General features: G+C 46.0%; 2 protein-coding genes across 2 annotated transcripts in view; one reads left to right on the forward strand and one right to left on the reverse strand.

Annotated features, from left to right (window-relative positions):
• dnah12 (dynein, axonemal, heavy chain 12) overlaps window positions 1–24,971 on the forward strand; it is a gene marked incomplete at both ends in the record, with an annotated part of 41,300 nt that overhangs the window by 16,058 nt on the left and 271 nt on the right. The window contains 40 exons of the mRNA XM_084186699.1: window positions 3,824–4,007; window positions 4,206–4,346; window positions 4,460–4,543; window positions 4,626–4,814; window positions 9,499–9,618; window positions 9,718–9,906; window positions 9,994–10,145; window positions 10,291–10,429; window positions 14,005–14,171; window positions 14,283–14,538; window positions 14,728–15,030; window positions 15,118–15,296; window positions 15,416–15,608; window positions 15,781–15,942; window positions 16,145–16,339; window positions 16,463–16,596; window positions 16,791–16,953; window positions 17,175–17,432; window positions 17,829–17,960; window positions 18,049–18,138; window positions 18,240–18,622; window positions 18,740–18,887; window positions 18,972–19,332; window positions 19,439–19,631; window positions 19,861–20,053; window positions 20,153–20,325; window positions 20,453–20,593; window positions 20,746–20,904; window positions 21,030–21,174; window positions 21,327–21,477; window positions 21,602–21,855; window positions 21,951–22,091; window positions 22,312–22,449; window positions 22,607–22,840; window positions 23,059–23,247; window positions 23,728–23,831; window positions 23,994–24,198; window positions 24,310–24,447; window positions 24,585–24,676; window positions 24,760–24,827. Of these exons, the coding sequence (XP_084042825.1) occupies window positions 3,824–4,007; window positions 4,206–4,346; window positions 4,460–4,543; window positions 4,626–4,814; window positions 9,499–9,618; window positions 9,718–9,906; window positions 9,994–10,145; window positions 10,291–10,429; window positions 14,005–14,171; window positions 14,283–14,538; window positions 14,728–15,030; window positions 15,118–15,296; window positions 15,416–15,608; window positions 15,781–15,942; window positions 16,145–16,339; window positions 16,463–16,596; window positions 16,791–16,953; window positions 17,175–17,432; window positions 17,829–17,960; window positions 18,049–18,138; window positions 18,240–18,622; window positions 18,740–18,887; window positions 18,972–19,332; window positions 19,439–19,631; window positions 19,861–20,053; window positions 20,153–20,325; window positions 20,453–20,593; window positions 20,746–20,904; window positions 21,030–21,174; window positions 21,327–21,477; window positions 21,602–21,855; window positions 21,951–22,091; window positions 22,312–22,449; window positions 22,607–22,840; window positions 23,059–23,247; window positions 23,728–23,831; window positions 23,994–24,198; window positions 24,310–24,447; window positions 24,585–24,676; window positions 24,760–24,827 (7,040 nt within the window). The remainder of the gene's footprint in view (window positions 1–3,823; window positions 4,008–4,205; window positions 4,347–4,459; window positions 4,544–4,625; window positions 4,815–9,498; window positions 9,619–9,717; window positions 9,907–9,993; window positions 10,146–10,290; window positions 10,430–14,004; window positions 14,172–14,282; window positions 14,539–14,727; window positions 15,031–15,117; window positions 15,297–15,415; window positions 15,609–15,780; window positions 15,943–16,144; window positions 16,340–16,462; window positions 16,597–16,790; window positions 16,954–17,174; window positions 17,433–17,828; window positions 17,961–18,048; window positions 18,139–18,239; window positions 18,623–18,739; window positions 18,888–18,971; window positions 19,333–19,438; window positions 19,632–19,860; window positions 20,054–20,152; window positions 20,326–20,452; window positions 20,594–20,745; window positions 20,905–21,029; window positions 21,175–21,326; window positions 21,478–21,601; window positions 21,856–21,950; window positions 22,092–22,311; window positions 22,450–22,606; window positions 22,841–23,058; window positions 23,248–23,727; window positions 23,832–23,993; window positions 24,199–24,309; window positions 24,448–24,584; window positions 24,677–24,759; window positions 24,828–24,971) is intronic.
• On the reverse strand, window positions 7,225–8,506 carry LOC311149442 (divergent protein kinase domain 1A-like; the record flags this gene model as incomplete). Its single annotated transcript, XM_084186643.1, has 2 exons — window positions 8,118–8,506; window positions 7,225–7,875 (listed from the first exon to the last, which is right to left on the reverse strand). Exons 1-2 carry the CDS (start codon window positions 8,331–8,333, stop codon window positions 7,225–7,227), a joined length of 867 nt encoding a protein of 288 aa, XP_084042769.1. The 5' UTR covers window positions 8,334–8,506.

Below are 24,971 nucleotides of genomic sequence, written 5' to 3' on the forward strand. Positions count from 1 at the left end.
TGCCAATGAAAAAATAATTAATGTAGTTGGCAATATCAGTGGGTTTTGTGATGAATGAGCCATCTAATTCAATGAATGATGTAATTTATCTTTGTTTCATAGTGTAGTTTCTTCTTTTTATTCAGTTTAGTCACATGATTTCTCAATTTGCAGTACGTTTGCCAATCGGTTGTGCAGCCAGACTTATTTGCCATTCCTTTTGCCTCATCCCTCTCAACCATACCATTTTTCAATTCCTTATCAATCCACAGGGATTTAACAGTTTTTACAGTCATTTTCTTAATTGGTGCATGCTTATTAGTAACTGGGATAAGCAATTTCATAAATGTGTAAAGTACAGCGTCTGGTTGCTTGTCATTACACCCCACGGACCAACAAATATTATTTACATCAACAACATAGGAATCACTACAAAACGTATTGTATGACCTCTTATACACTATATTAGGCCCAGCCTTTGGAACTTTGGTTTTCCTAGATATGGCTACTATATTGTGATCACTACTTCCGATGGATTTGAATGCTGCTTTAAAGCACATTTCTGCAGCTTTAGTAAAGATGTGATCAATACATGTTGATGATTTCATTCCTGTGCTGTTTGTAACTACCCTGGTAGGTTGACTGATAACCTGAACCAGGTTGCAGGCAATAGTTACAGTTTGAAGCTTTCTCTTGAGCCTGATGAAAGCCAGTCAATATTTAAATCACCCAGAAAATATACCTCTCTGTTGATATCACATACATTATCAAGCATTTCACACATGTTATCCAGATACTGACTGTTAGCACTTGGTGGTCTATAGCAGCTTCCAACCCGAATGGGCTTTAGGTGAGGAAGATGAACCTGTAGCCATATTACTTCAACAGTATTTAACATGAGATCCTCTTTAAGCTTTACAGGAATGTGGTTCTGAATATAAACGGCCACACCTCCACCTTTGGCATTTCTGTATTTTCTGTAGATCTTATAACAATGTATTGCTACCACTGTATCATCAAAGGTATTATCTAAGTGAGTTTCAGAGATTGCCAGAATATGAATGTAATCTGTTACTAGCAAATTATTGATTTCATGAACCTTGTTTCTTAAGCTACGTACAGTGGGGAGAACAAGTATTTGATACACTGCCGATTTTGAAGGTTTTCCTACTTACAAAGCATGTAGAGGTCTGTAATTTTTATCATAGGTACACTTCAACTATGAGAGACGAAAATCCAGAAAATCACATTGTATGATTTTTAAGTAATTAATTTGCATTTTATTGCATGACATAAGTATTTGATCACCTACCAACCAGTAAGAATTCTGGCTCTCACAGACCTGTTAGTTTTTATTTAAGAAGCCCTCCTGTTCTCCACTCATTACCTGTATTAACTGCACCTGTTTGAACTCGTTACCTGTATAAAAGACACCTGTCCACACACTCAATCAAACAGACTCCAACCTCTCCACAATGGCCAAGACCAGAGAGCTGTGTAAGGACATCAGGGATAAAATTGTAGACCTGCACAAGGCTGGGATGGGCTACAGGACAATAGGCAAGCAGCTTGGTGAGAAGACAACTGTTGGCGCAATTATTAGAAAATGGAAGAAGTTCAAGATGACGGTCAATCACCCTTGGTCTGGGGCTCCATGCAAGATCTCACCTCGTGGGGCATCAATGATCATGAGGAAGGTGAGGGATCAGCCCAGAACTACACGGCAGGACCTGGTCAATGACCTGAAGAGAGCTGGGACCACAGTCTCAAAGAAAACCATTAGTAACACACTACGCCGTCATGGATTAAAATCCTGCAGCGCACGCAATGTTCCCCTGCTCAAGCCAGCGCATGTCCAGGCCCGTCTGAAGTTTGCCAATGACCATCTGGATGATCCGGAGGAGGAATGGGAGAAGGTCATGTGGTCTGATGAGACAAAAATAGAGCTTTTTGGTCTAAACTCCACTCGCCGTGTTTGGAGGAAGAAGAAGGATGAGTACAACCCCAAGAACACCATCCCAACCAACCATGGAGGTGGAAACATCATTCTTTGGGGATGCTTTTCTGCAAAGGGGACAGGACGACTGCACCGTATTGAGGGGAGGATGGATGGGGCTATGTATCGCGAGATCTTGGCCAACAACCTCCTTCCCTCAGTAAGAGCATTGAAGATGGGTCGTGGCTGGGTCTTCCAGCATGACAACGACCCAAAACACACAGCCAGGGCAACTAAGGAGTGGCTCCGTAAGAAGCATCTCAAGGTCCTGGAGTGGCCTAGCCAGTCTCCAGACCTGAACCCAATAGAAAATCTTTGGAGGGAGCTGAAAGTCCGTATTGCCCAGCGACAGCCCCGAAACCTGAAGGATCTGGAGAAGGTCTGTATGGAGGAGTGGGCCAAAATCCCTGCTGCAGTGTGTGCAAACCTGGTCAAGACCTACAGGAAACGTATGATCTCTGTAATTGCAAACAAAGGTTTCTGTACCAAATAATAAGTTCTGCTTTTCTGATATATCAAATACTTATGTCATGCAATAAAATGAAAATTAATTACTTAACCCTCCCGTTGTCCTAGGGTCAAAATGACCCGCCACTGTGTTGAACCAACTTTATTTATTTTTAATTTTTTGGGGATCATTTGTGAGAAGGAGGCAGTGAGACTTTAAAGAAAGTATCACTGCCTCCTTCTCACAAATGATCCAAAAAATATAAAAATTAAATAAAGTTGGTTCAACACAGTGGCGGGTCATTTTGACCCTAGGACAACGGGAGGGTTAAAAATCATACAATGTGATTTTCTGGATTTTTGTTTTAGATTCCGTCTCTCACAGTTGAAGTGTACATATGATACAAATTACAGACCTCTACATGCTTTGTAAGTAGGAAAACCTGCAAAATCGGCAGGGTATCAAATACTTGTTCTCCCCACTGTATGTTAACGTGGGCTATTTTTAGCACTTTTCTGGGATGCTTGATTGTTTTTATTGCTTTACTGGGAAGCTTAGCAGAGGTAGACATGCTCATGTTACTTATGTTGGTGCAGGGTGAGCTGCACACAGTGGACTTCCTACTAGGGCACACCGCCTCAGTGCTAACAGTATCACTCTGGTTCATAGGCACATGATTACTGCATACAATATCTGTGGGATCAGCAGAGGCATTCAGGGCAGTAAGAGGGACATACATTAGGTTACTTACATTGTATCTTCCAATGCCCCTGGGATAATGTACATTTGCTGAAGCATTATGACAACTCAGCGACACAATGGTAGGGATTAAATGAGCTGGGCTTGGGTCATTGATAAGTCATTGTCTCAACGCAGCCTTATAATGCTGTGAAAGGATCCAGGAACCCAAATGATTTGGGTAGATCCCATCCTCCTTATAATACAAGCGTTGTTTCCAGAAGGTATCAAAATTGTCAATAAATGTTACACCCACAGAGCTGCAATAGTCTCATAGCCAGTTATGGAGGGCTAAAAGTCTGCTGAACCGTTCAATGCCACGATTTAGGGAGGGCAGAGGGTCAGATATTATGGGGCGTTTGTTGGTGTCAAGTAGTGACATCCTCCTGATTCACTGTCAATTTAAGGAACTGACATAGCTTCACTGGTACCTACATGTTCAAATCAAATCAAATTTTATTTGTCACATGCTTCGTAAACAGTAGGTGTAGACTAACAGTGAAATGCTTACTTACGGGGCCTTTTCCAACCATGCAGAGTTAAAGATGAATAAATAATAAATACACGTTAAATGATCGATGATGATGATAGATAGAAGATAATGTTGAATGGAATATTGTTTTGAATAATTTTTACATTGCCCCTACTGGTGTGTATCTCAGATTTATGCTGGTAGGAGAGCCGTTTGCTGGCAAGACCAAAGTCCTCCACGTCCTGGCCGACACCCTGACCCTGATGAACGAGAGGGGTTACAACGAGGAGGAGAGGGTCCTCTACCGTACGGTCAACCCCAAGGCCATCACAATGGGACAGCTGTTTGGAGAGTTTGACCCAGTCTCCCACGAGGTGGGGCTCAACCCTGGAATATTCATATTCCTCTCACATCATTACAATCATATATTCAGACTATCTTTGAATATCAATCTTTATTTATTCTTCTTATTTATTTTTTTACGCCAATGGTTTTGCTGTTTTGGACTGTACCTTACGTTGTGTTTGAGTTTTTTTATTTTCTCTCTCCCTGTCTCTGTTGGTGTTACTCAGTGGGCAGATGGGATTGTGGCCAACACGTTTCGTGAGTTTGCGTCGTCTGAGACCCCGGACCGTAAGTGGGTGGTGTTCGACGGGCCTATAGACACACTGTGGATTGAGAGCATGAACACTGTGCTCGACGACAACAAGAAGGCAAGAATATGAGTCCACAACAAAGATCATCCAATATAATGACTTAATGACATACCAGGAGTACGCATAAAGCAACTGTAACTACTTGCTGTATGCTTCCTTCTCTCCCACAGCTGTGCTTGATGAGTGGAGAGATCATCCAGATGTCCAATCAGATGAGTCTAATCTTTGAAGCCATGGACCTGTCTCAGGCCTCTGTAAGTCAACAAGCCATCAACACACTTGTCCGGCTATGTTTCACTAATCAGTAATCTGTAAGTCTATCCCTCCCCTCCCCAGCCGGCGACAGTGAGCAGGTGTGGTATGATCTACATGGAGCCCTCTCAGCTGGGCTGGGAACCCCTGGTGGCCTCCTGGATCAATACACTGCCAGAGCCCCTGCAGGTGCCAGACAACACAGGCCTGCTCATGGAGCTCTTCCACTGGCTGCTACCCCCCTCCCTCAGGATGCTGCGCAAACAGTGCAGGGTGGGTGGTCCAGAAGCATCCATTGGAGTTTGATCCTGTTTATCGGCTATTTCCCTGCACCACAGTATATATATACAGTGAGGGAAAAAAGTATTTGATCCCCTGCTGATTTTGTACGTTTCACCACTGACAAAGAAATGATCAGTCTATACTTTTAACGGTAGGTTTATTTGAACAGTGAGAGACAGAATAACAACAAAAAAATCCAGAAAAACGCATGTCGAAAATGTATGAATTGATTTGCATTTTAATGAGGGAAATAAGTATTTGACCCCTCTGCAAAACATGACTTAGTTCTTGGTGGCAAAACCGTTGTTGGCAATCACAGAGGTCAGACGTTTCTTGTAGTTGGCCACCAGGTTTGCACACATCTCAGGAGGGATTTTGTCCCACTCCTCTTTGCAGATCTTCTCCAAGTCATTAAGGTTTCGAGGCTGACGTTTGGCAACTCAAACCTTCAGCTCCCTCCACAGATTTTCTATGGGATTAAGGTCTGGAGACTGGCTAGGCCACTCCAGGACCTTAATGTGCTTCTTCTTGAGCCACTCCTTTGTCGCCTTGGCCGTGTGTTTTTGGTCATTGTCATGCTGGAATACCCATCCACGACCCATTTTCAATGCCCTGGCTGAGGGAAGGAGGTTCTCACCCAAGATTTGACGGTACATGGCCCTGTCCATCGTCCCTTTGATGCGGTGAAGTTGTCCTGTCCCCTTAGCAGAAAAACACCCCCAAAGCATAATGTTTCCACCTCCATGTTTGACGGTGGGGATGGTGTTCTTGGGGTCATAGGCAGCATTCCTCCTCCTCCAAACACGGCGAGTTGAGTTGATGCCAAAGAGCTCGATTTTGGTCTCATCTGACCACAACACATTTACCCAGTTCTCCTCTGAATCATTCAGATGTTCATTGACAACTTCAGACGGCCCTGTATATGTGCTTTCTTGAGCAGGGGGACCTTGTGGGCACTGCAGGATTTCAGTCCTTCACGGTGTAGTGTGTTAACAATTGTTTTCTTGGTGACTATGGTCCCAGCTGCCTTGAGATCATTGACAAGTTCCTCCCGTGTAGTTCTGGGCTGAACATTGCAACTCCACGAGGTGAGATCTTGCATGGAGCCCCAGGCCGAGGGAGATTGACAGTTCCATTTGCGAATAATCACACCAACTGTTGTCACCTTCTCACCAACTGCTTGGCGATGGTTTTGGAGCCCTTTCCAGCCTTGTGTAGGTCTACAATCTTGTCCCTGACATCCTTGGAGAGCTCTTTGGTCTTGGCCATGGTGGATAATTTGGAATCTGATTGATTAATTGCTTCTGTGGACAGGTGTCTTTTATACAGGTAACAAGCTGAGATTAGGAGCACTCCCTTTAAGAGTGTGCTCCTAATCTCAGCTCGTTACCTGTATAAAAGACACCTGGGAGCCAGAAATCTTTCTGATTGAGAGGGGGTCAAATACTTATTTCCCTCATTAAAATGCAAATCAATTTATAACATGCGTTTTTCAGGATTCTTTTGTTGTAATTCTGTCTCTCACTGTTCAAATAATCCTACCATTAAAATTATAGACTGATCATTTTTTTGTCAGTGGGCAAACGTACAAAATCAGCAGGGGATCAAATACTTTTTTCCCTCACTGTAAATAGATATATATATCTATGTATATACAGTACCGGTCAAAAGTTTGGACACACCTACTCATTCAAGGGTTTTCTTTCTTTTTACTATTTTCTACATTGTATAATAATAGTTAAGACATCAAAACTATGAAATTACACATATGTAATCATGTAGGAACCAAAAAAGTGTTAAACGAATCAAAATATATATTTTATATTTTATATTCTTCAAAGTAGCCACCCTTTGCCTTGATGATAGCTTTGCACACTCTTGGCATTTTCTCAACCAGCTTCATCCTTCAGCCTTCAGCTTTTCCAACAGTCTTGAAGGAGTTCCCACATATGCTGAGCACTTGTTGGCTGCTTTTCCTTCACTCTGCGGCCCAACTCATCCCAAACCATCTCAATTGGGTTGAGGTCGGGTGATTGTGGAGGCCAGGTCATCTGATGCAGCACTCCATCACTCTCCTTCTTGGTCATATAGCCCTTACACTTGCTCGAGGTGTGTTTTGGGTCATTGTCCTGTTGAAAAACAAATGATTGTCCCACTAAGCGCAAACCAGATGGGATGGCGTATCGCTGCAGAATGCTGTGGTAGCCATGCTGGTTAAGTGTGCCTTGAATTCTAAATAAATCACAGACAGTGTCACCAGCAAAGCACCCCCACACCATCACACCTCTTTCTCCATGCTTCACGCTGGGAACCACACATGAGGAGATCATCCGTTCACCTACTCTGCGTCTCACAAAGACCGTGTCTTTAGGTTGGAACCAAAATCTCAAATTTTGACTCATCAGACCAAAGGACAGATTTCCACCGGTCTAATGTCTAGGTTGGGCTGGGTCACCTCCTCCCTGCATCGTCTCTGAGCGACATCGCATGACGTACGGCAGTCCGCCCCCAACACGCAGTCGTCGTCCTTCTCGCAGTGCAGCGCGCGCATGGTTCGCCTGAACGCGTCCTCAGAGATGATGGCCCTCGGGTCGGTGAGGCGGAAGTCGTGGCGGTCCGTGTAGCCGAAGTGGTCGGCGCTCAGGTCGCACATGAGGAAGCTGCCATAGTTGCCGTGGAAGATGTCCTCTACCAGCTCCAGGAGGCCCATGGAGATCTTGGCCTTGCGGGGCCACGAGGGGGTGAACCACTGGTCCATGCTGCGTCGGGCCCCACTGGGGACCCAGGCCTCCAGGAGCCAGGGGAGGCTGACACCGTAAAGGGGGCCATAGGGTACCCTCTCGGTCATGTACAGGTCTCCACAGAAGCCCATCAGACGGGGGGTGTGGCCCCGTTCCTGGAGGAGCAGCCCCAGCAGCACCTCATCCAACTGGAGAAGAGCCCAGGCTGAACGGGCCTCTGGGAGCGAGACGTGGCCGTCCTTGTTGCCGTCAGCGACGCTGAGGATTTGGGTCACCAGGCTGGCCAGACTAGCCTGCTCACCCAGCTTTGACTGGAGATGGGGGAGGAAGTGGAGAGAGAGGGGGAGGAAGTGGAGAGAGAGGGGGAGGAAGGAGAAGAAGAGCGGTTTAGCTGGTATCCTCTATAAACTATGCAGAGATTTCAGTAAAAATGTTGGTGAAATAAATAACCAAAGCAACAAATGCCTTCGATGAAGACAAAAATCCTTGTTAAAACTTATGCTGATTATTGTGACAGTATCTGCTGAAGTCAAAGCAGCAATAGTTCCAATACCTTGAGGTGATTGAAAACCATCTCGCGGAACTTCTCCACAGACGTTCCGCGGGTGGGTTTGTCGAAGACCGCAGCCTCTCTCCTGGGCTTCGGTTCCTCTCCCAGCTCATAGTGCAGCACCTCCCCCACCTGGCAGCGGATCACCCCGTCCAGGTCACCCCAGCCACCTGTGTACACCTGAGGGCCCGGACAAGGGGGACAACCAGATAGTGGCATTACATTATTATACACCTACAGTCGATAAGAACAACCAATCCAGGCTCTGTCGTAGCCGGCCGCAACCGGGAGACCCATGGGGCAGCGCACAATTGGCCCAGCGTCGTCCAGGGTAGGGGAGGGAATGGCCGGCAGGGATGTAGCTCAGTTGGTAGAGCATGGCGTTTGCAACGCCAGGGTTGTGGGTTCGATTCCCACGGGGGGCCAGCATGGAGAGAAAATTTTTTATGCACTAACTGTAAGTCGCTCTGGATAAGAGCGTCTGCTAAATGACGTAAAATGTAATGTAAAATGTTTCTTGGCCCAAGCAAGTCTCTTCTTATTATTGGTGTCCTTTAGTAGTGGTTTCTTTGCAGCAATTTGACCATGAAGGCCTGATTCAAGCAGTCTCCTCTGAACAGTTGATGTTGAGATGTGTCTGTTACTTGAACTCTGTGAAGCATTTATTTGGGCTGCAATCTGAGGGGCAGTTAACTCTAATGAACTTATCCTCTGCAGCAGAGGTAACTCTGGGTCTTCCTTTCCTGTGGCGGTCCTCATGAGAGCCAGTTTCATCATAGCGCTTGATGGTTTTTGCGACTGCACTTGAAGAAACGTTCAAAGTTCTTGAAATGTTCCGTATTGACTGACCTTCATGTCTTAAAGTAATGATGGACTGTCGTTTCTCTTTGCTTATTTGAGCTGTTCTTGCAATAATATGGACTTCGTCTTTTACCAAGTAGGGCTATCTTCTGTATACCACCCCTACCTTGTCACAACACAACTGATTGGATCAAACGCATTAAGAAGGAAAGAAATTCCACAAATTAACTTTTAACAAGGCACACCTGTTAATTGAAATGCTTTCCAGGGGACTACCTCATGAAGCTGGTTGAGAGAATGCCAAGAGTGTGCAAAGCTGTCATCAAGGCAAATGGTGGCTACTTTGAAGAATCTCAAATATAAAATATATTTGGATTTGTTTAACTATTTTTTGGTTACTACATGATTCCATATGTGTTATTCCATAGTTTTGATGTCTTCACTATTATTCTATAATGTAGAAAATAGTAAACATAAAGAAAAACCCTGGAATGAGTAGGTGGGTCCAAACCTTTGACTGGTACTGTATATATACATTGTTTACAAGCTCTATAACATGTCTGATTGCTTTCATATGTTCTAGGAGGTTGTCCCCACCAGCAACAGCAACACAGTGGTGTCCCTGACTCGCCTCTTTGAAATGCTGCTCACCCAACCTTTGAAGGAGGACACAGGGTACAAAAACATACGGACTTGGGTCATGGTAAGAGATTAAACAAAGTACTGCTGTGCGTGGCTATGCTGAATTGAAATGACAGAAATCAACATACTCCGCTCATCTCCATCCCTTTCTCTGTGCCAGGCAGCCTTTGCCTTCTCCCTGGTGTGGTCAGTGGGGGGAAGCTGTGATACGGACAGCAGGAAGAGGTTTGATGAGTACCTCAGAGACATCATCTTAGGGAAGGCAGACAACCACCCCATCCCCGCTTCCGTGTCCAAATGGGAATGTCCCCACGATGAGAAGGGTCTGGTCTACGACTATTACTACGAGGTGTGTAACATTCCCCTGGTCAAAAAGGCTTCTGCAGTGTAAAACAGTATTTTTCAGTTACTATGAATACTTTCTTTTTTTTCACAGTTTAAAGGGAAAGGTCGCTGGGTGCACTGGACCGACTCGATTAAGAACGTCAATCTGGGGGACAAGAACACCAAAGTGCAGGATATCATCGTCCCTACCATAGACACGGTCCGATACACCTACCTCATGGACCTCTGCATCGACTATGGAGTGTAAGTGTGCGTCAACACACCCAGACCAATGGGGATGTAATTTGTTAACGCACTTGCACTTGCATTATGGTTTCACAGATCATTAAATTCAGTTGGTGCGTTATATTGTAAAACAGCCACTTATCATATGTCTGTCTCTGTGAAGGCCATTGCTGTTTGTGGGGCCCACTGGGACGGGGAAGTCTGTGTACGTGAAGGAGAAACTCATGAACAACCTGGACAAGGACCGCTACCTGCCCTTCTTTATCAACTTCTCAGCACGCACCAGCGCTAACCAGAGCCAGGTAAACAATGAAGAGCTACAAATGCGCTATCTTAATTTGACCCTGCTTCTCGCAGCAGGAAAATAATCCTGCAGCAACAGGAAATTTGAATTATTATGTGGATTATAATTAATGACATTTTTGTAGGGGTTGATAGGTTTTTCGTTAGGGCAAATCATGTCTGACATTTTTAAAAGTGGAAATTACTATCTTTAAAAGCCTTTTTAAACCTTGAATACACTACAATTTGCATTTCCTGCTATGCAGGAACATTTTCTGCGACAACAGAGTGATCATATTAAGATATCAGATCTGTATGAAACATAATTTCTGTCATACAGTATGTTGATCACATCTGATCACTGTATACTCAATTCATTTCACTTATACATATATACCGTACCAGTCAAAAGTTTGGACACACCTACTCATTCCAGGGTTTTTCTTTATTTTTTAAAATGTTCTACATTGTAGAATAATAGTGAAGACATCAAAACTATGAAATAACACATATGGAATTATGTAGTAACCAATAAAGTGTTAAACAAATCAAAATATATTTTTGATTTTAGATTCATCAAAGTAGCCACCCTTTGCCTTGATGACAGCTTTGCACACTCTTGGCATTCTCTCAACCAGCTTCATGAGGTAGTCACCTGGACTGCATTTCAATTAACAGGTGTGCCGTGTTAAAAGTTAATTTGTTTGAGCCAATCAGTTGTGTTGTGACAAGGGAGGGGTTGTATACAGAAGACCAAGTCCATATTATGGCAAGAACAGCTCAAATAAGCAAAGAGAAATGACAGTCCATCAATACGGAACATGAAGGTCAGTCAATACGGAACATTTCAAGAACTTTGAAAGTTTCTTAAAGTGCAGTCGCAAAAACCATCAAGCGCTCTGATGAAACTGGCTCTCATGAGGACCGGCACAGGAAAGGAAGAACCAGAGTTACCTCTGCTGCAGAGGATAAATTCATTAGAGTTACCAGCCTCAGGAAATTGCAGCCCAAATAAATGCTTCACAGAGTTCAAGTAACAGACACATCTCAACATCAACTGTTCAGAGGGGACTGCGTGAATTAGGCCTTCATGGTCGAATTGCTGCAAAGAAACCACTACTAAAGGACACCAATAATAAGAAGTGACTTGTTTGGGCCAAGCAACACAAGCAATGGACATTAGACCGGTGGAAATCTGTCCTTTGGTCTGATGAGTCCAAATTTGAGATTTTGGTTCCAATCGCTGTGTCTTTGTGAGACGCAGAATAGGTGAACGGATGATCTCCGCATGTGTGGTTCCCACCATGAAGCATGGAGAAAGAGGTGTGATGGTGTGGGGGTGCTTTGCTGGTGACACTGTCTGTGATTTATTTAGAATTCAAGGCACACTTAACCAGCATGGCTACCACAGCATTCTGCAGCGATACGCCATCCCGTCTGGTTTGCGCTTAGTGGGACTATCATTTGTTTTTCAACAGGAGCAAGTGTAAGGGCTATTTCACCTCGAGCAAGTGTAAGGGCTATTTGACCAAGAAGGAGAGTGATGGAGTACTGCATCAGATGACCTGGCCTCCACAATCACCTGACCTCAACCCAATTGAAATGGTTTGGGATGAGTTGGACCACAGAGTGAAGGAAAAGTTTTAACACTTTTTTGGTTACTACATGATTCCATATGTGTTATTTCATAGTTTTGATGTCTTCACTATTATTCTACAATGTAGAAATAAAGAAAAACCATGGAATTAGTAGGTGTGTCCAAACTTTTGACTGGCACTGTATATACAGTGAGCTTTGTTTTGGCTCTGTACTCCAGCACTTTGGATTTGAAATGATACAATAACTATGAGGTTCAAGTGCATACTGTTAGCTTTAATTTGAGGGCATTTTCATCCATATTAGGTGAACCGTTTACAAAGTACAGCACTATTTGTATATCGTCCCCCCATTTTAGGGATCCCAAATTATTGGGACAAATACACTTATGTGTATCAAAATAGTAAAAGTTAAGTATTTGGTCCCACATTAATGTGGATGCTATCATGATTACAGATAATCCTGAATGAATCGTGAATAATGATAAGTGAGAAAGTTACAGACGCACAAATATCATACCCCCAAGACATGCTAACCTCTCACTATTACAATAACGGGAGGTTAGCATTTTTGGGGGGTATCAAATCAAATCAAATGTTATTGGTCACATGCGCCGAATACAACAGGTGCAGACATTACAGTGAAATGCTTACTTACAGCCCTTAACCAATAGTGCATTTATTTTTTACAAAAAAAGTAAAAATAAAACAACAACAAAAAAAGTGTTGAGAGAAAAAAGAGCAGAAGTAAAATAAAGTGACAGTAGGGAGGCTATATATACAGGGGGGTACCATTGCAGAGTCAATGTGCGGGGGCACCGGCTAGTTGAGGTAGTTGAGGTAATATGTACATGTGGGTAGAGTTAAAGTGACTATGCATAAATAATTAACAGAGTAGCAGCAGCGTAAAAAGGATGGGGTGGGGGGGCAGTGCAAATAGTCCGGGTAGCCAATCAGCTGTTCAGGAGTCTTATGGCTTGGGGGTAGAAGCTGTTGAGAAGTATTTTGGACCTAGACTTGGCACTCCGGTACCGCTTGCCGTGCGGTAGCAGAGAGAACAGTCTATGACTAGGGTGGCTGGAGTCTTTGACAATTTTGAGGGCCTTCCTCTGACACCGCCTGGTATAGAGGTCCTGGATGGCAGGAAGCTTGGCCCCAGTGATGTACTGGGCCGTACGCACTACCCTCTGTAGTGCCTTGCGGTCGGAGGCCAAGCAGTTGCCATACCAGGCGGTGATGCAACCAGTCAGGATGCACTCGATGGTGCAGCTGTAGAATTTTTTGAGGATCTGAGGACCCATGCCAAATCTTTTCAGTCTCCTGAGGGGGAATAGGCTTTGTCGTGCCCTCTTCACGACTGTCTTGGTGTGTTTGGACCATGATAGTTCGTTGGTGATGTGGACACCAAGGAACTTGAAGCTCTCAACCTGTTCCACTACAGCCCCGTCGATGAGAATGGGGGCGTGCTCAGTCCTCTTTTTTTCCCTGTAGTCCACAATATGATATTTGTGCATCTGTAACTTTCTCACTTATAATTATTCGTAATCATAGTCGCATCCACATTAATGTAGAAGCGTTTAGAAACATATTCTATTATTATTTACAGTAAAAGTGACTCCAAAATGACACAATACATTATTTACCATTCATTTCTATTGGAGAAAAAAAATATCTGAAACACAACCAAAACAAACAGCAAATGCATCCAACAAAGTTGTAGTCACAATCTTAATCTTGTTATTGCGTGCTATGAATTGTGGAACAAATACTTAACTTTTTTCTACTTTACTACACATATCAGTGAATTTGACCCAATACTTTTGATTCACACGATATGGATGAAAATACCCTCAAATTAAAGCTGACAGTGTGCAATTTAACCTCATAGTCATTGTATCATTTTGTATCCAAAGTGCTGGAGTACAATGCCCAAAAATAATAATATGTGTCAGTGTCCCAATACTTTTGGAGCTCACTGTATATTCTTCCACTCTTTGTAGAACATCATCATGTCCAGGCTGGACAAGAGGAGGAAGGGGGTGTTTGGCCCCCCCATGGGGAAGAAGTGTGTCATCTTTGTGGATGACATGAACATGCCTGCCCTGGAGCAGTTTGGGGCACAGCCTCCCGTGGAACTCCTACGCCAATACTTTGACCATGGCAACTGGTTAGAGACTACTACATTACAATGCCGTCATATCTTGCTTTAGGCTATAATGATAAGTGACATACCTGGATGGAATCATGTCTCTAAAGTTGAGTTTCACTGTCTTCCCAGGTATGACCTGAAGGACACCACTAAGATCACCCTGGTGGACCTGCAGCTGATCTCGGCTATGGGGCCTCCTGGTGGCGGGAGGAACGCGGTGACGCCTCGCTTCCTGCGGCACTTCAACATCACCAGCATCAACGCCTTCAGTGACGACACCATGGTGCGCATCTTCTCCAACGTGGTGGCCTTCTACCTCCGCAACAACGAGTTCCCCCCAGACTACTTCACCGTAGGCAACCAGATAGTGGCTGCCACTATGGAGGTGAGATGGTTCAGGAGATTACATTGATAGTTATTTTATTTCCACAAGCGTAAAACCCACTAGATTATAAATATACGAGAGGTGTGATTGTTGCTCTTCGCACTTCGTTAGGACTCTTTTTAAACCACCTAAAATCAAGTTATTTCCATTTCTCTTCTTGCCTAATGCTTCGCCCATGTATCTCAAAAGGTCTACAAGAAGGCCATGGAGAACCTGCTGCCCACGCCAGCCAAGTCCCACTACACGTTCAACCTACGAGATTTTAGCCGCGTGGTGCAGGGCTGCCTGCTCCTCAAGAAGGAGTCCCTGGAGAACAAACGCACAATGATCCGCCTCTTTGTCCACGAGGTGTTCCGCGTCTATTACGACCGTCTGGTGGATGACCAGGACCGCGCCTGGCTCTACCTCCTAATGAACCACATCGTCAGGGACCACTTCAAGGAGAGCTTTGACCAGGTGTTTGACCACCTGAAGGCTCCGGGCAACAAGGCGGTAAGTACAGGAGATGTTGTTTTTGGTGGTGGTTTGTTTACTGTTGTTTAGATGTGGTGATGAGGTTCCTGTGTTCCCTGTCGCTAGCCGCTTGAGGAGGACATGCGTAACCTGCTGTTTGGGGACTACATGAACCCTGACATGGAGGACAATGATCGTCTGTACTCTGAGGTGCCCTCCATGAAGAGTTTCGGCCAGGTGGTGGAGCTCTGTCTGGATGAGTACAACCAGACACACAAGAACCGCATGAACCTCGTCATCTTTCGGTGAAGGCCTTTAACGTCAAGCTCCAGGGTTTTGGGTTTTATAAGCAGCACAGCATGAGAGGTTAGCTAGACTCACTGGAAAACTGAGTCTGACTTTGTTTTTGTCCATTTGCATTTAGCTACGTGCTGGAGCACCTGTCTCGTATCAGCCGTGTGCTGAAGCAGCCGGGGGGCAATGCCCTGCTGGTAGGGGTGGGGGGCAGCGGGCGCCAATCCATCACCCGCCTCGCCACCTCCATGGCCAAGATGACCCTGTTCCAGCCAGAGATCTCCAAGAGCTACAGCCTGAATGAGTGGAGGGATGACCTCAAGGTGAGACTTTAGAGAGGGAGAACTCAGGGAGGGAGACTGTTAATGACATAGAGACCAGGTTGGACTGTAATGGCAACAGTCTACAGATAATTGAAGAGCTGTCACTACTTGGGCATTTGTTGTGAGTGTTCCATATAATTTTTCGGACTGTTTGCTTTTTCCTGTGCTGCAGCTCTTGCTGAAGAGTGCAGGGGTGAAGGGTCAGAAGACGGTGTTCCTGCTAACTGACGCTCAGATCAAGGAGGAGGCCTTCCTGGAGGATGTGGACAGTGTCCTGAACACAGGAGAGGTGCCCAACCTATTCGCCACGGACGAGAAGGCGGAAATCATGGAGGTAGGTCACAGACCAGCCAGAGGGATAATAGGCTTTGGCTCATTAGAGTTAGGCTATGGTTGGAGGTAGGGTTAAGACTGGGGTTACTGCCCTTTAAAAAAATATATACCATCACATTGTCTAAGCAGAAGCATTCACAGTGAATGTTGTGAATGATAGGAATAATCATCGCAACCTCTCCCTGCTCCCTCTCTCTCCCCAGGCGGTGCGGCCTATCGCCCAGGCTGGCAATAAGAGTGTGGAGTTCAGCCCCCTGGCCCTGTTTGCCTACTTTGTGACGCGCTGCAGGGAGAACTTGCACATCATAGTGGCCTTCAGTCCCATAGGAGAGGCCTTCCGCAACCGACTACGCCAGTTCCCCTCGCTCATCAACTGCTGCACCATCGACTGGTTCCAGGTACAGAGGCAGTACAAAACCTCTTGAATCTGATGACTTACACTGTATACTAACCATGAAGTAATTTCAACAATCTTTTGCTTATCAACTTCCCTCACCCCCTATCTGAACTGCACCTCCCAGCCCTGGCCAGAGGAGGCGCTGGAGCGAGTGGCCAACAAGTTCCTGGAGTCGTTGGAGATGAGTGAGCATGAGAGACAGGAGGTGATGCCCATCTGCAAGACCTTCCACACCTCCGCCATCCAGCTCTCTCACAAGTACATAAAACTCTTCCTTTCCATCTAACTTAACAATATTATCAGATATTCTCATCTCATGCTACAGAAGTTATTGATGAGAAAAGAAACACAACAATTCCATTTGAATGACTTCTATAAAAAAACGGACTAAAATAAAAAACAGATTTAATACAGATTTATTGCACGATAGCTGAGGATGTTGTTGTTCCCAGGTTCCTGTCGGAGCTGGGTCGCCATAACTACGTGACACCCACCTCGTACCTGGAGTTGATTGCTGCATTCCGTCAGCTGCTCACCCAGAAGAGAGACATGGTCATGAAGGCCAAGAAGAGGTACACCAACGGCCTGGACAAACTGGCCTTCGCTGAGTCTCAGGTACATCAAACCGATTGTTTTTATCTTGCTACAACATGAATGTAAGGATCTATGTGGATCGTGTGTGGCATGGTTTGTTGCCTTGTTATGTACTGTGACTTGAGACCTAAGGCAACTTGAATCAAGTGCTCTTGAACCTTTGATGTGTCTGTGTTCACCCCTTTGTATTACACTGTGTTCAGCCTTAGCTCTGTCACTCATGAGTTTGATCTGTTGTGTAGGTGAGTGAGATGAAGAAGGAGCTGGTGGACTTGCAGCCTAAACTGGAGCAGGCCAAGATAGACAACACCAAGATGATGAAGGTGTTAGAGGTAGAGTCAGTGCAGGTGGAGGCCAAGAGCAAGGTGGTGCGTGTGGACGAGGAGGCTGCCACTCTGAAGGCCAACGAGGCCCAGGCCCTGAAGAATGAGTGTGAGAGCGACCTAGCAGAGGCCATACCTGCCCTGGAGATGGCCCTCTCAGCCCTTGACACCCTGAAGGTAGGGAAAGGGAAGGTAAAGGGGATACCTAGTCAGTTACTGAATGCATTCAACCCAAATGTGTCTTCCGTATTTAACCCAAACCCTCTGAATCAGAGAGGTGGGGCGGCTGCCTTAATCGACATCAGCGTCATCGGCGCCCGGGGAGCAGTTGTTGTTGGGGGTTTAGTGCCTTGCTCAAGGGCAGAACGCCAGATTTTTCCACGTTGCCGGCTCGGCATTCGAACCAGCGAACTTTCGGTTACTGGCCCAACGCTCTTGGGATTCTGATCAAGCAGAGATCATCACTGCCTGCCCTGCACAGTCTTACCAAAGGGGATTGAAAGGAGACTTGCGCAAAGCAAATAAATGTGCTAACTGACAAAGTATGATCTTATCTGATCTCTCTCCTCTCAGCCCTCTGACGTGACCATCGTGAAGTCGATGAAGAGCCCTCCGTCGGGGGTGAAGCTGGTGATGGCGGCCGTGTGTGTGATGAAGGAGCTGAAACCGGATAGAATTGTTGATCCTGCTGGGACTGGACAGAAGGTCAGGAACTGCTCTACCTCTTTTTTTATTTAAAAAATAACATTTGTTTGCTTATATGTTTAATTATGTTTTCTTACCATTTTAATAGATTCTTGACTACTGGGGTCCGAGCAAAAAGCTTCTTGGAGACATGAATTTCCTACGAGATCTGAAAGAGTACGACAAGGACAACATCCCTGTGAGTCCCTGTGAAAAAATAAATGTGTTGATTGCATTTAAACTGAAGTATCAACGTAAATCTATATACTTTTTCAATGACTCTTCTCTTTTCCCGGCTAGGTCCCTGTGATGCAAAAGATCCGCAGTGAGTACATGACTAACCCTGACTTTGACCCCACCAAAGTGGCCAAGGCCTCCTCTGCCGCCGAGGGCCTGTGCAAGTGGGTCACTGCCATGGAGATCTACGACAGAGTGGCCAAGGTAGTGGCCCCTAAGAAGGCCGGTCTGGCCGAGGCTCAGCTGTCTCTGGCCACCACCATGTCCCTGCTGAACCAGAAGAGAGCTGAGCTGAAGGAGGTGGAGGACCGTCTGGCCCTGCTGCAGAAGACCTTTGAGGAGAAGACTGAGGAGAAGGCCCAGCTGGAGTTCCAGGTGGACCTGTGTGCCCGCAAACTGGAGAGAGCCGAGAAACTCATCGGAGGCCTGGGAGGAGAGAAGACCAGGTGCTGTGGATGATGGAATTGATTAGATAGATTGACATATGTTTCTATTGGTTTGTGTAGGCCATTAGTACCTGAGGTCTTTGCTATGTCCTGAGGGACTGTGTTTTCCCTCTGCAGGTGGTCCAAAGCAGCAGATGACCTTCAGAACACCTATGATAACCTGACTGGTGACGTGCTCATCTCAGCTGGCGTCATCGCCTACCTTGGAGCCTTCACTGCTGGCTTCAGACAGAACTGTGCCAAGATATGGACCAAGCTCTGCAAGGTACTGGTACATACAGCAGCACCTCAACACAACAGCAATTTATTGTCACCAATCTTAATCTCGTTATTTATTCCTACCCCCCAGTCTAAAAACATTCCGTCATCAGATGACTTCTCCCTGAGTAAGACCCTGGGAGACCCCATAAAAATTAGGGCGTGGAACATCTCAGGCCTGCCCACCGACAGCTTCTCCATAGACAACGGGGTCATCGTCAGCAACTCCCGCCGGTGGCCCCTGATGATCGACCCCCAGGGCCAGGCCAACAAGTGGGTGAAGAACTCTGAGAAGGACAACAACCTAAGCGTGATCAAGCTGACGGACGGAGACTACATGAGAACCCTGGAGAACTGCATCCAGTTCGGGACCCCTCTGCTGCTAGAGAACGTAGGGGAGGAGCTGGACCCGTCGCTGGAGCCCCTGCTGCTCAAACAGACCTTCAAACAAGGTACCGAACAGGGTGGCACGCTTTGATGAATGTCATATTATGTTCATGGATTTATCGTGACATACTGGTGTCATTTGATCACAGAGTATTTGTTTGTGTCACCCAGGGGGCATGGACTGTATCCGGTTGGGGGAGAGTGTGATCGAGTACTCGTGTGACTTCCGGTTCTACATCACCACTAAGCTGCGGAACCCCCACTACCTTCCGGAGCTAGCCACCAAGGTGTCCCTGCTCAACTTCATGATCACCCCTGAGGGCCTCGAGGACCAGTTGCTGGGCATTGTGGTCGCCAAGGAGAGGTGTGTGGTGCAACACACGCTACACTACTCGCTATGCTGTGGAGATCTATCATTATTTATAATGGATCATTTTCCAGTAATTAAGTTATAAACTCTTAATCTGTCTACCAGATACGCCACAGACTGCACAAAAAGCATTGATCTGTTTACGACCAATCGTACTGTTAGAGTATATGATGAAGATCGAAATCTAGAAGGCTAACCCCTGTCCTCATGTCTCTCTCTTCAGGCCGGAGTTGGAGGAGGAGCGGAACGCCCTGATTCTGCAGTCTGCGTCCAATAAGAAGGTCCTGAAGGAGATCGAGGACAAGATCCTGGAGACACTGTCGTCATCCGAGGGGAACATCCTGGAGGATGAGAGCGCCATCCAGGTCCTGGACTCGGCCAAGATCATGTCCAACGAGATTTCCAAGAAACAGCAGGTCTGGAACACGCTGGAAGAATACAGTCAAAATGGTGTTGAAAGCCAATTAGAATGAGATGGTCTTAAACTAACTTCTACCCTATCTCCCAACCCCCAGATTGCTGAGAAGACAGAGGTCAAGATAGCAGAGTCTAGGGAGGGGTACAGAGCCATTGCCAAGCACTCCTCCATCCTGTTTTTCAGCATTGCTGACCTGGCCAACATAGACCCCATGTACCAGTACTCCCTCAGCTGGTTCGTCAACCTCTACATCAACTCCATACAGGACAGGTGAGAAACATGCTCCTACACAGATAACAAGGGTTTAGACCTCATGAGTCATTGGTTAAGGAATATGATGTACAGTTAGACCGAAGCTCCTTTGTGTCCTAGGTAACACATGGCATCTGTGTTTCAGTAACAAGTCCAAGATCCTGGAGAAGAGGCTGAGGTACCTCATCGACCACTTCACCTACAACCTGTACTGTAACGTGTGTCGCTCCCTGTTTGAGAAGGACAAACTGCTCTTCTCATTCCTACTCTGCTCCAACCTCCTCCTGTAAGTCTATACCACACACTGAGGACCCACATTTAAGATGGAGTTTTGTGAAATGAGTGAAGTACTTCATTTATTCAAATAAAATTGTATTTAAGCATGCTATTTAAGATAAGGTGGGATAAACGTTTTTTTTTTTTTTTTTTTTTTTTCAGAGCGAAGAAGGAGATAGAATATGGTGACTTTATGTTCCTGCTGACTGGAGGGGTGGGTCTGCAGAACAACGTCCCCAACCCAGACCCCCTATGGCTGCAGGACAAGAGCTGGGACGAGATCTGCCGGGCCAGCCACCTGCCCAACCTCCAGGGACTCAAGTATGACATAGACAAACTGCTGAGCTTGCCTCTTTTTGTTTTGGGGGATTGGATATTTATTCAGTGTTTTTTTTCTGCTAATACTCAAATATGGAATTTGTCGTCCCTCTCTATGATTCTCATAGGGAGAGTTTCATCAAGATCCCAGATAAGTTCTTGGTCATCTATGATAGCAAAGAGCCCTATAACACCAATCTGCCCAAGCCCTGGTGTGACTGCCTCAATGACATGCAGAAGATGATCATTTACCGCTGTCTCAGGCCAGACAAGGTTAGAGAGAGAAATAAGCCATTCCCTATTTACTGTTGCTGTCCACCTAAAGTCAACGCAAAGAAGACACTCTAAAATCAATACAGAGGACGCGGCCATATCATATGCTTGCATGTATGATTACTCTTATTTGCTACTCCATATGTTTCCAGATTGTGCCGGCCATCACGAACTATGTGACTGACAAACTGGGGAAGAAGTTTGTGGAGCCGCCTCCCTTTGACCTGAGTAAGAGCTACACAGACTCCAATTCCACCATCCCTCTGGTGTTTGTGCTATCTCCTGGAGCCGACCCCATGGCCAGTAAGTAGTATCCGACTGATCTCATACACATACCTCACACCTGTTACTGCTTTTGTTTGATACGGAAAATGGCTCTTTTAAACCTAGACTTTGTCCCCTGCCCCACCCCCCACCCCTCTTCCAGGCTTGCTAAAGTTTGCCAACGACAAGAACATGGGCGGAACCAAGTTCCAGTCCATCTCCCTGGGCCAGGGCCAGGGCCCCATCGCTGCCAAGATGATCCGCTCGGCCATGAAGGAGGGCACCTGGGTGTGCCTGCAGAACTGCCACCTGGCCGTCTCCTGGATGTCCACCCTGGAGAAGATCTGTGAGGACTTTAGCCCAGAGACCTGCCACCTAGACTTCAGACTGTGGCTCACCAGCTACCCCTCGCCCAAGGTAGGGTACAACACTGGATCCAGCCTGGTCAACCAGTATACAATAGGATGATAGGCATCCATGATGTGCATTTGTAACCATTTTCCCTGTGTCAGTTCCCAGTGACCATCCTGCAGAATGGGGTGAAGATGACCAACGAACCGCCCACAGGTCTCAGGCTCAACCTGCTGCAGTCCTACCTGTCAGACCCCGTCTCAGACCAGGACTTCTTCAACGCCTGCACAGACAAAGAACTGGTGAGTGGTGACATGGTTCACACACACACACACACACAGACACACATACGTGGTCCTCTGTAGCTCAGTTGGTAGAGCAATGCCAGGATAGTGTTCTTGCAATGCCAGGATAGTGGGTTTGATTCCCGGGGCCACCTATATATAACAAATATTATTATTATATATTTTATTACACACACACACAAATGCTGTCGCTGATTGTTCCTCTGGTTGTTTCTAGGTGTGGGAGAAGCTCTTGTATGGAGTTTGCTTCTTCCACGCTCTGGTTCAGGAGAGGAAGAAGTTTGGTCCTCTGGGCTGGAACATCCCCTATGGGTTCAACGAGTCTGACCTGCGCATCAGCATCAGACAACTACAGGTAGTAATACACATCAACTCAGGGCTGGAGTATTTGAGAGAGATTGTCATTTTTAAAAGACTGTGGTCCTAATGTGGTTGTTGAATATAAATATATGTGATTGCAGATTGTGTGGTTCCCCTCTCTCACCATGTTGTTTGTGTCCCTCCTCCTCCAGCTGTTTGTGAGGGAGTATGATCAGGTGCCGATGGAAGCCATCACCTACCTGACAGGGGAGTGTAACTATGGGGGCCGTGTGACTGACGATTGGGACAGGAGGCTACTGATGACCATCCTGGCTGACTTCTACAACAAGGACATCATTGAGAACCCCCGCTACACCTTCTCCCCCAGCGGAAAATATTACGCCCCGCCAAAGTCCAACTACGAGGACTACATTGAGTTCATACGGGTGAGCAGGAGTTAGACAGGGAAGGAATGAGACATTCATTCATCAGGTGTACAGCTGTGTGTTGTCAGCATAGCTATGAGAATCAATACCATTCTGTCTGATAACATTACCATGTACAAAGTGAACAGAATTGGACCCAGAATGGAACCTTGCGGGACGCCGCATGGCTCACATTCATGCATTCCATCATGTTTTCAATCTTGTGTTGTTGTCTTCAGAACCTTCCATTCCTCCAGCACCCGGAGGTGTTTGGGATGCATGAGAACGTGGACATCTCCAAGGACCTGCAGCAGACCAAGCAGCTGTTTGACTCCCTGCTCCTCACCCAGGGAGGAGGGGCCAAGGGAGGGGCCAGCTCCGGGGGAGACAACACCCTCTTCGACATAGCCAATGACATCCTCACCAAGGTAAAGCCAAACCAGTCCTTGTACTGCTGAAATGTACGGCTTTTTTCCCCCCATATATTTGTCATCCGACTCAATGATTTTAAGTTAGTTTCAAGTTTTATTAGTCGTATGTACAGGATATGCATAGTATACATTGTCCAACAAAATGCTTACTTGCAGGTTCCTTCTCAACAATGCAACAACAATAAGAAATAATAAAATATAAGAATACGGACATAAAGTAAATGGTAGTAGAATAGAATAAACATTTTAGCATAAGTATAATACAGGAAGGCACAATATATAGTCCAATAGTTACATGTGTATCGGGGAAGGGGGGGATGTGGGGCAAGTGTATAAATTGAGCAGTATAATAAGAGTCTGGTAGCAGCAGTTGTGATGTGTGTGTGTGGGTGTGTGCATGAGTGAGTGCACTTGTGCCAAGGTGTGGCGAATCAGAGCAGGTGGTCAGTTAGGTCACTTGTTGTCTGTTTCATGTAGCTTCCAGCTAACTTTGACATGGAGGCTGCTCTGTTGAAGTACCCTGTTCTGTATGAAGAGAGCATGAACACTGTACTGGTGCAGGAGATGGAGCGCTACAACACGTATGTCATCTCATCACACACCAAAAAAAACACACCTCAGAAAAACAACTCAATTCCGATGTAAATCTTAATGTAGATTACCAAAACCCACAATACTCCATAACTTGATTCCCGGTTTTCCGTAATACAGCATTAGGATCATATCACTGTCTTGCCTTCCAGGTTGGCGGTTACCATCCGTGTGAGCCTGCAGAACCTACTGAAGGCCATCAAGGGCCTGGTGGTGATGGATGCTGAGCTGGAGGCCCTGTCAGGCAGCCTGATGGTGGGCAAGCTGCCAGAGAAGTGGGCCAAGCGCTCCTACCCCAGCCTCAAACCCCTGGGCAGCTACATCACCGACTTCCTTGCCAAGCTCAAGTTCCTGCAGGTCAGTCCATTAGCATCAGTATTGTTTTTAAATCCATCATCAGCATGTATTCCGTTTTCTCATGAAGAGGGAACTCTTCTGTTTTGTTAACTAATGTGTTCTCCCTTGCAGGACTGGTATGAGAGCAACAAGCCCCATGTGTTCTGGCTGTCTGGGTTCTTCTTCACCCAGGCCTTCCTGACCGGGGCTATGCAGAACTACGCCAGGAAATACTCCATCCCCATCGACCTGCTTGGCTTCGACTTCGAGGTCACGCAAACGGCTGAATTAGAAGCGATTTTTGTTTTTTGAGGCATTGTTGTTAACAAGTTGTTACTTAAAAAGACCACTCCTCCTCTTGTTTGTCTGTTTTGATTAGTCTTTTCCTTCCCTCTCCTTCGTAACAGGTTCTTCCCATCGACACCTCAAACTCCTCTCCTGAAGACGGCGTCTACATCCACGGTCTGTTTCTGGACGGCGCTCGCTGGGACAAGAATAGGTAGAAGACACTCTCAAACAAGGGTTTTCTTAAAATTATACCAGAGAGTGAAGTGAACTGAGACTGATCTCTCCCCCTCACAGTGGAGTCCTGGCTGAGCAGCATCCCAAGGTTCTTTTTGATACAGTCCCCATCATCTGGATCAAACCAAGTAAGTTTGTCTCTCATCCAAAATAAATAAGAAATCATGGGAAAGCTATATTGGTATAACTATAACAAGACATTCATGGCTCTTTTGGTGTTTAGGTTTTTGGCTTCTCTATGCACTTCTCTTTCTCTCTGACTCCCTTCTGTT

Source organism: Coregonus lavaretus (assembly GCF_964263955.1).
Source record: "Coregonus lavaretus genome assembly, chromosome: 22".
Lineage (NCBI taxonomy): Eukaryota > Metazoa > Chordata > Actinopteri > Salmoniformes > Salmonidae > Coregonus > Coregonus lavaretus.